General features: G+C 45.2%; 1 protein-coding gene across 7 annotated transcripts in view; it reads right to left on the bottom strand.

Annotated features, from left to right (window-relative positions):
- Nucleotides 1-1073: 1073 nt before the first annotated feature.
- Nucleotides 1074-10190, bottom strand: part of LOC119241600 (NXPE family member 3-like) — a 32466-nt gene continuing 23349 nt past the window's right edge. For all 7 annotated transcript variants that reach the window (XM_054693654.1, XM_054693655.1, XM_037506988.2 and 4 more), the window contains 3 exons: nt 9997-10076; nt 8908-9120; nt 1074-4523 (listed from right to left, as the gene is read on the bottom strand). In XM_054693654.1, the coding sequence (XP_054549629.1) occupies nt 3973-4523; nt 8908-9120; nt 9997-10076 (844 nt within the window). In that variant the 3' untranslated portion in view covers nt 1074-3972. The remainder of the gene's footprint in view (nt 4524-8907; nt 9121-9996; nt 10077-10190) is intronic.

Here is a 10190-nt window from a genome sequence, read left to right as displayed (position 1 = left end):
ATATCTCAATAAAAAAGGAAAAATAAAGACTGGAGAAAAGAAAAATATGCATATTCTTATAATTTATAACTAAGTTCTAGAAAATATCAACATGGTAGTGGTGCATGGGGTAAGAAAAAGGGATATGAAAATATACTAAAGTACTTGCATTGTTCAGGGTAAATATAAAAGAGAGCCTCAAATCCTTCTTCAGGCACAGATATATATCCCTGCTTCCTTGCAGGGTATTTCAACAAATCTGCCTTTTCAGTTCTCCAAAACAAACACACACACACACACACACACACACACGCACACATGCACACACGCACACGCTAAGAAAGTGTTTCAAAGTCTTCCTTGAACTTTCTGCACTAAGAGGAGGAAAGAGGTTCAAACTGGGAGTTGAGAGGGTCCCAAATGCCATGACTGGAGGAGGAAACCGGTGAAAGGCTGAAGAGGAAGAGGAACTTTGAGATCCAGAGTTTACATAGGAAAGTGTTATTTCTATTCCATTTCCAAAATCTATCCACATTTTCTGATTAGATAAGAAAGATCATTTACAAAAACTCCAAAAACACATTAGTGTTTCAGCCAGAGTCCAACAGGAGGACAGAAATCACACATGTTAACAGAGGGAATTTAACATAAAGAATGGCTAACTGGATTTAAAAAAAAGCTGTTTCTAGAACCTGAAAAGACCGAATAAGAACACAAAATGTCAAGTAGGTGTTGGGAGCCAGGAGCTTGCTCTCCTGGGGCAGCGGCCCTGAGGCATGCCACCCCCGCCCAGTGACCTGAGGTGGCCTCGGTCACTCCCTCAGGAGGCATAGAGAGAGGATGTCTCCCCACTGTGACCTTCAAGCTGGAACATTGAACATAATCTGGCCACAGGCGTGGAGCTTCCTGACATTGTTGCAATGGCTGGCAACTCCTAATACCAAGAAGCTGTTACCAACCCATCAGCCTTACCCTGCCCTCCCCTGCGCTAGAGAGTGTATAAATAAATGTCCTGCACCAGAACTGGATGCGGTCATGTCCGCTCTGCCACAGCACTCCCCCACCCCCACCCCACAGCCCCCTCCCTCCTAGCTTTCACTAACCTGTCTGATTCCTGTCTTTCCTTAATCTCCTACCGTCCTCCCTCAGATTCTGCTTGACTAGGCAGGTCCCTGGTATATGGCATGCAGGTAGCAAGTGCAGGAAGCAGCTACCAACCTGGCCTAAGGGAGCCAGTGGGAGCAAGTGAAGATGTTATCATCCTGGGCAGCACTAATGTTCTACACATGAGTGTGTCTTTCCACGATGTCAATCTAACTGCAGTTTCTGCAACTAACAAACAAATGGGAGGTGACACATGACCAATGAAAATTCACCAACCTGACCATCAGAGTGAGCTGGGGATTTCACACAAGGAGCTCTATCCGTGAACAGTCACACTTAATGCCACTGCAAGGCTAACATTCTCAGACACTGTCAAAATTAACTGTTAATGAACAAAAGTCCAGGCAGATGAGAGTGCTGGTCCAGTCGGGGCTGCAGTATTTTCAGGAGTTTGTTATGTTGGGACTGTGGGCCTCACCCCTGCAGCAGTCAACAAAGTAATGTCTTCCTCTGTCTCACCAGATAAGCTTTCCATTTTCTTTCTTTTTCCCTCTAGGTTTAGCAAACCCTGTCTTTTTTTTTTTAAGATTTATTTATTTATGCATATAAGAACTGGAGTGTAGGTCAGAGGTGGGGGGGGGGGTGTAAGACAGGATTCACCAGAGACAGAGTAGAGAACAGAACAGGCAGACTGACTGAAATACACTGCTGAGGGGAGCAGCGGGTGAGACAGGAGAGGCCTGTCGTTTCATGTAGGTCAGCTCCCTGAAGGGGTATCAAACTAGTACCAAAATGGCTGCCGGTAGCTTCTTAGTGCTGAGACTTAACAACTTGCACCACCAGGGAGGCCCTGACTTTTCACATTCCAAGGGCAAAGAGCCTCACTATAAAGGCAACATCAGAATCTCTGACCACCAGATCCTGACGAAGGCAAGCTGGCATCAATCAGAATACAAGATGGACATGCTGAACCTTGCCCACGTCCCCTCTGCTCCCTTGTTACTCTGGATAAACACCCCTGCCCTCTACCATAGAGCAGGACAGTGGCCTTTCTAACACGAGACTGCTTCCCGCCTCAATTTGTTAACAAGTTAAATTACTTTCCTCTTCCTCAAACTCTGTTTCCTTTTGTTGGCCAAGGGATCCCAGACAGGCCAGCATTCCGGTATCTAGGGAGCAGTCAGAGCAGCAGACTGCTTCCCGGCCTGCCCCTGGATTGAGGGACAGCGCTTCAAGGAATGGATTTGTGTAGAGATGTGTTGGGGTTTGAATGGTGTCCAGCTGCCATTTTGATACTTTTTTTAAAGAAGCTTTCTGGGTCAATGTTTCTGGTTGTTCTGAGGAGGTTCTAATAGTCCATTTGGGTGCTGACTTACTGCCCCTAAGTGGGTTTATACTTTGACATTGGTGACTCCATTTTATAACTGAACTAAGTTACTTCGATCATAGCTTATTAAATAGTATTAACTATTTGAACAATAAAATGTTTTTATCAGATAGAATGATGAAAAGTTACGAACTTAGAGGAAGGATCCTGTGAAAATAAAATTCAGAAGTCTGGGGAGGGACTTAGGTGGTTTTGCAAGTACTGGAAAAACCTCAAACTGAATTCAGCTTCTGTTCTTGGGAAGAATGTAAGAGAAACATTGCCTGTGTTCAGTCTTGCTAAGACCCATCTATCTGGCTGCTCCACTCCACCCTTAGTTCTCAGCAGTCCCCATTCAGGGAGTTGAGGTCGGGGGGAATCCAGAAAACTCCACCTTTTACCATTGAGTTAGCTATGGGCATCACCCATAGTTAGTTATGAACATTTCTAATTCATAGGCTTATTATCAATAGGCTGAGATTGACACAAAGCACTTAGAGTCACAAGAAAAGCACTCTATTTTCAAGAATATTTCACTCAGCTGCACAGGCATGGAGTTCAAGTCCAGTCTTTCTCTAGAAAGACACACACAGGGCCCTCTTCCCAGCACAATGCTTTGTCTCTGGACATCAGTAGAAAAGGCTTTCCGGTGAGTAGGAAGAGGAAGTTACTACTCTTTGGGGGTTAGGACTGTACTGTTCAATCCACTGGCTTGGAAGTTGCATCTCAATGTTCCTTTTACAGGAACAGATGCTACCAGTGTGCAGAAGGCTGCGGAATCTTGGAAGAACAGGACACAAACAGGAAATCCCGTAAGAAGCAGACAGGGACAGCAAGTCTATCTCTTTCAGCCAACTAAAGATTTCCTTGAGATTTATATCATCCCTGGACATCCCTGTTTCTCAGCTTAGAGTGCCCTAGAATGCTCTATGCTTGTCTAATCCACAATCCTCTTTGAGAACTCAGCTCAGGTATAGCCCTTCATGGAATTCATCCCCAACTCCCAAAGATTGCCTTTCTGGTATAGTCACAAAGCTCACCTCTATTATAGTACTTACCATATGAAACTGTAATTACCACTTACCAGGGGCAGCTTAATCACAGTTTTTACTTTCAAGAAACAGAAGCTAATTCTGGTTGATTAAAGGGAAAGAGGTATTAATAAAAGGATTCCAAACAATTGCTAAGAGATGGGAGAAGCAGGCCTGAATGATAAGTTTCCAGAAACTACACCCTTATACCATGCTCAAAAATGCCTGATGAGATGCCTCCCGCCCCACCACCACCTGGCTGAGCAGTAGGATAAGTTCCTCGGACAGCCTCACAGCGACATGCTCAAGCCCATGCGCCACCCGGGAGGCCCCTCATTGTTTATTTTTGCACAGTGTTTGCTTTCTCCTCTCAGTTCCCGTAAAATAGGTGGTAAGTCCTGGGATAATACTCTCCTGTGAATCACTGTTGTTCACAGTGCCGTTTGTGCTGCGCTCCTCTACACAATTCCTGCCACCTTCCATGCAGCAGCCTCAGGACCCGCAGGGGCGCTCAGCGGGGCAGAGGAAGGAGAGCAGGAAGTTCACCTCGTTGCTGACAATGAGTCTCCCTGGGTGGATGTCGTCGGGCAGGGCCAGACTGGAGGTCATTTCCCAGGCGTCCACAAAGGCCACTCGCAGGTCAGCAAAGGCAGCTCGGAGGAGGCGGTTCAGCTGCAGCGTGAACCAGTCACTGCCGTACACAGACTTGTAGCCGGTGTTGGCCAGCTTGATGACCACGAGCGTGAGGGGCTCCCGGGCCAGCAGGGCGGCCACGGCCGCCCGGATCCCGGCCAGTCGTCGCGCAAAGATGGTTGGAGGGAAGGTGGTGAAGTGGGCGCCCAGGCCCAGCACCACCACGGTGTGGGGACCCCCGGCCAGGCCCCCCAGCTCCCGGACCACGGAGTGCAGGGAGGCCACGGGCGTGCGGAGGGAGCGCAGGGGCCAGCCGTGTGCGCGCCAGTGCAGCACTATGTTGCGCGTGGGCTCCACGGCCATCAGGGGCCCTGTCTGATAGGTGACGTGCAGGTCCACTGGCTTCAGGGCTGGGGGGGAGGACGAGAGAGGAGGCTTAAGAGGATTAATACAGGACATGCACCATCCTCTTGTGCAAATAAAAATCCTAGTTCCAACTTTGCAGGACATCAGCATTCTGTCCCTAAACCCTAAAGCTGCCTCCCTTCACCAAGCTTTCAAGGTTGTCAAGAATCTCACCAGTATCCATTCAGTTTGTTTTAGTTCTCTTTGGCATTTGACTTCTCTGTGCCTGTTGACCTTTTTCTAAAAACCTTCATTTCTTGCCTTTTGTTTCTCATTTTTCTACCTTTCTGGTTATTTTTTGCTCAGTTGTTTGTGTCCTGTTTTCCTTGCACTCTGTAAATGGAGGCATCCCTAACTTCTATCACTAACATCCACTTCTCTTTATCAGTTACCTGTGAGGAATTCATTCACTTGTATATCTTCAGTTTTTGTTTAAGGTCTGATGGCTTCCTGAACTTTGATTCCACATTTTCAATGGCTTTATTAACATTTTCCCTCCAATGGTTCCCCATTGCCTGAACATTTTATACATTGCTTTGATAAATGAATCTAGCATTTCTACACATATCTTTCTCTTTGCTTCCTGAACTTCCCTCTGTTTTCCCACATCAGTCAGCTATAGTTTTTTGGTGACATTACAGTGTTTTATGCTTTTTATTTAACCTCTCCATGAGGAAATTTTCAGTCACATCTGATGCCTCTCTCTGTGAAGTAAGCTGGAGGGGAGGTGGGGGTCCTGTGGGAATAGGACAGAGCTCTCAGACTTCAAAAGACATCAGTCACTTGGAGGACGTGTTAAAACATAGACTGCAAAGTTCCTTTCCAGAAGTTCTGATTCATAGGGTGGGGCCTGAGGCGTTGCATTCTTTTTTTCTTTCTTCTTTTTTTTTTTTAAGATTTATTTAATTATTTATTTATACAAGAACCAGGGTACAGGCCAGATGTGCAAGAGGGTGAGAGGATTCACCAGAGAAAGAGCGGGGAACAGAACAGGCAGACTGATGGAAATACACTGCTGAGAGGAGCAGCGGGCGCGACAGGAGAGGTCTACCACGCCATATGGGACCCTCGCCGGCCAGCCGGGATCGAACCAGCGCTGCAGAGGCTGCGGACAGTTTCACAGCGCGGCGCTCAACCACCTGCGCCACCAGGGAAGGCCCTTTTTCTTCTTTTTTTAAAGATTTGTCCATCTATGCATACCAGAACTGGCGTACAGGCCAGAGGTATGGGGGGGTGAGAGGATTCACCAGAGACAGAGTGGGAAACAGAACAGGCAGACTGACTGAAATACACTGCTGAAGGGAGCAACAGGCAAGTCAGGAGAGGTCTGCTGCGCCATGTGGGTAGCTCCCTGGCCGGGAATCCAACTTGCGCCACCAGGAAGGCCCAGAAGTCGCATTCTTAACATGCTTCCAGGTAATATGGATGCTTTCAGTCTGGGCAGCACATTTTAAAGACCAATGTGATTACTGTAGAGCAGTAGGGTCCCCTTGAGGGTTGTCGTCATACATTTACATTAATTTTTGACATGTCAGTGAACTGTTTATAGTTTCATAATTATGTAAATATTCTTCTTTTCATAGTTAAAACTAGCATCATGATTTTTTTTTGTACGGTAATTTCTCTCTTTCTCTTTCTCTTCCATTGGTGATATCATAAATCAGTGATAAAGATGTCTTTGGAGACTCAATCTCTATGGCAAGGGAAATACCAGCAAAAATAAACACTTGGGACTAACTCAAATCAAAACACTTACACAGTGAAAGGAAATATAAGTAGATTAAAAATACACCACTTAATGGAAGAAACTATCCACAACCAACAAGGACTAATATTCAGGATACACAAAACATGTTTTCAATTTAACAATATAAAAATCAATTTCAATTGGTAAATAGGCAGCAGATTTGAATAAGCAATTCTCCAAAAAGGATATGCACAAAGGAAGTAGATTTATGGGGAAATGTTCAACATCACTTTAAATAAGGGAGATGTATGTCATAATGATGTCATCTCACACTCATGAGAATGGCACATGTTAAGAAGACCTCCACCAACAAATGCTGGAGAGAATGTGGAGAAAGAGGAACCCTACTGTACTGTTGGTGGAAATATAAACTGGTGCAACCATTATGGAAAGCAGTCTGGATTTACCTTAAACATCTAAATGGAAATACCGTGCATCTAAATGGAAATACTGTAGCTGGAAATACCTAGCTATCCCATTCTTGGGCATCTATCCAAAGAATATGAAGCACAAAACCCCATGTGTTCCCCAATGTTCACAGAAACACTGTTTACAATAGCTAAGGCATACAAGCAGCAAAATGTTCCATTATTTGATGATTGGATCAAAAAGATGTGGGGTATCCACACCATAGAGTACTATAGGGTGAAATGCATCATTTCAACAAAATGGAGGGGGTTTCAGAGAATTATGTGTAGTAAAGCAAGTCAGAATGACAAAAGCAAATTCTGGATTCATAGCAGACAATAGAAATAAAACATCCTGAGGGCTCTGAGGTTAAGAAGGAGGGGGAGGGGAGGGGACCTGGGGATACCAAGGATGGTGACAAGGGAAAGAAACAGCATTTGATTCTCCTCCCCCCAAAATAAATACATTAAAAATCAAACACACATCAGTCATAATGACAGATTGAAAATAATAATAATAATAGCAATGAGAACAGTCAATTTTTTTCTCCAGGTGTGTTCAGTTGCACAGGTAGAGCTGCAAAGAGGCAGAGGGTAGAATGAGCCAGACTATCACCAATATTATCACATAGTCGATTCCTTCTAATCATTCTGGATTCAGCTCAAATGAAATTGCCTCAGATGCACCTTCCCTGACCACTTTATCTTCTGCCTCCTCATCATCTTTCACTTTCATATTCTTTTTTTCTCAGAGGACTTTGCTCTATGTGGAATTTTTCATGTATTTATTTTTTGACTTGTTGCTAAGTCTTTTCACTAGAACTTATGCACAACAATATAGGAATCTTAACTATTGTCTTGTTTTGTTCGCTACATATTCCTAGAACCCAGAGTAGTGCCAGGACATCAGAGGTCCTCGATAAATGTTTATTGAAAGGTAGGGAGGGAACTGGAGGGGGGGAAGGAGGTAGGGAAGGAGGGAAGGGAAGAGAGGGGTGGAGAGGAAGGGAGAGGTGGAAGGAAGGGAGGGAGGGAGAAGGAAGGGCTGAGGTGGGTGGGGGAACAAAGTTTGAACTTTATGTCCTTTGCATTTTAATTTTAAGAGAGTAAATGGGGATTTTATTTAGAAACTAAATGGAGACTCTTTTTGTGTTAACTGAAATTATATGAAAGTGTTTTCAAAACTCATTTGAGGGCCTCCCTGGTGGCGCAGCGGTTGAGCGCTGGGTTGCGAAGCTGCCCGCAGCCTCTGCGGCGCCGGTTCTATCCCCGGCTGCTCCCCGGCCACCGGAGGAGGGTCCCACATGGCGCGCAGACCTCTCCTGCCGCCCGCTGCTCCCCTCAGCAGTGTACTTCAGTCCTTCTGCCTGCTCTGCTCCCCGCTCTGGCTCTGGTGAATTCTCTCACCCTCCCGCGCTTCGGACTGTACCCAGTGCATGTATAAATAAATAAAAACAAATAAATCTTAAAAAAAAATACATAATTTAAAAAAAAAAACTCATTTGAGTTCATTATGTAGCTAGGTCTCCTCCATTTTGCAAGGGGGGAAAAGCTCTCGTAGACTAAAAATTAGGTATAAGTGGAATTAAACTCTAAGCACCTTTGTTTTCTCTTCCCCCTACTCTCCTCCATGTGATTAACCCTTAACTGACTCCAACTGCATTCCCAGAAACTTGGAAAATTGATTGTTTTTAAAAAAAAATAAAATTCTCTGTGCCCCTTCAAGGTATGATAGTGGCATCAGAAACAAACACCTGTTGATTTTATTGAGATTACACACTGCTGGGAAAGCCAAATATCTTGGCTCATGTTGCTTAGACTACCCAGCACCTCCTTGGACCTGGAAATGCAAAGCCCCACACTTCCCTCACATTCCTCCCCACCTTTATAATCACAGCACTCCCAACACCCAGGAAGCCAGCCTCATTAGGGTGCTAATACAGTTTCCCTTGGTGGCCATCTCATATAATAAATTCCTCTGTGTAAAGGCACCAGCAAAAGACCCTTTGGTTGTTTACAATTACATAACCTCTGGTAAACTAACCTGGGAAGGAAGTTCAAGGGTAATTACTTCACCTTCCCAATAATTGCTCCACTGCTTTTGGAGAAGTCCTAAAAGAGGTAGCTGACCTTCCTCTTCATCACAAACTTAGAGGTCTTATCCCTTAAAGTCCACCCCATTCTCTTTTTCCGTAAGGCTACAAATGTCCTACCCCTCCCCTCATGGCCACTCACAGGGCACAGTGTCATGCAGGTACTCCCACCACTGCCGAAGAGTGGAGTCCCCCATCATGTGGACCACACGGCCAGCCAGACAACCCAGGATGCTGTCGCTTGTGGAGAAGGAGCGGCTGGAGCAGGTCAGTGAGTGCCACACATCTTGGTGGTAGAAGCCAGAGGGCTTTGGGTCCGGGAGCCCAGGGCAACAAGGGTGTGGTGGGGACAGAGCTATAGGAAAGGGAAAAACAGAACAGAACAATTATTTATAATTTACACTATGCCAGGTACTCTTCTGCATGCTTTTACCTGTATTTTTTTCATTTAGTCTTTTATTTTTTTCCCAGTTACTTCTTTTCTTTTCTTTCTTTTTAAAAAATTAATATTTTATTATATATAATTCTTACATCATTTTTCATTTTTGCACAATGTATGCATTTTCATTTTGGTTATATTCCCCATATAATTGCACCCCCCCCCCTTATTTTGACCCTAATCCTTTCTTTCCCCACCCTTCTCCCCCGCCCCAGTGTGTCTCTGGTTTATAGTTGCTTGTTGATGTTGATTTTTACTTTGTATTAATTGGTCTTTTTCCTGGTCCCTGACTTAGGTTTTCTAAATTCCTGCTATGAGTGAGACCATCCAGTATTTTTCTTTTTCTTCATTTAGTCTTTTTATTTTTTTTAAGATTTATTTATTTATTTATTTATACAAGCACTGGGCACAGTCAGAAGCACGGGAGGGTGAGAGAATTCACCAGAGCCGCTGAGGGGAGCAGCGGGCGGCAGGAAGAGGTCTGCGCGCCATGCGGGACCCTCCTCCGGTGGCCGGGGAGCAGCCGGGGATGGAACCGGCGCTGCAGAGGCTTCAGGCAGCTTCGCAACCCAGCGCTCAACCGCTGCGCCACCGGGGAGGCCCTCATTTAGTCTTTTATAAGTGAGGGCATGATCAATGATAGTGACTGACAGAGAAAACTGCTTTCTTATAATTCCTGGCAGGGGCTCAGGAATTAACCATTGACTTAAATTCATGATAAAACCCCTCTAAGTCTGTTGAATCATCTCCTTACCTGCACCCCCAACCCCAAGATATGCCAGCCCTACTCACCTAGGCTGTTGTTCCTTGTGGCTGCTATTCTGATCTGGATTGGGGAAATACCCTGAGGGAGCACCTTGTCTGTCACATTCCTGGAGAAACATCAAGAGTAAGCACTGAAGAAAGATGACCAGGTGAAAGCTTGAGTCCCATATAGGCAGTGAATATTGACTTGTAATTCTACCCTGCCTAAGTCCAAGGAGGGT

Source organism: Talpa occidentalis, unplaced genomic scaffold, assembly GCF_014898055.3.
Source record: "Talpa occidentalis isolate TD23 unplaced genomic scaffold, MPIMG_talOcc4v2.1 talOcc4.12, whole genome shotgun sequence".
Classification (NCBI taxonomy): domain Eukaryota; kingdom Metazoa; phylum Chordata; class Mammalia; order Eulipotyphla; family Talpidae; genus Talpa; species Talpa occidentalis.
Note: the sequence above shows the minus strand (reverse complement) of the source record. Positions and strands in the feature narration are given on the sequence as shown.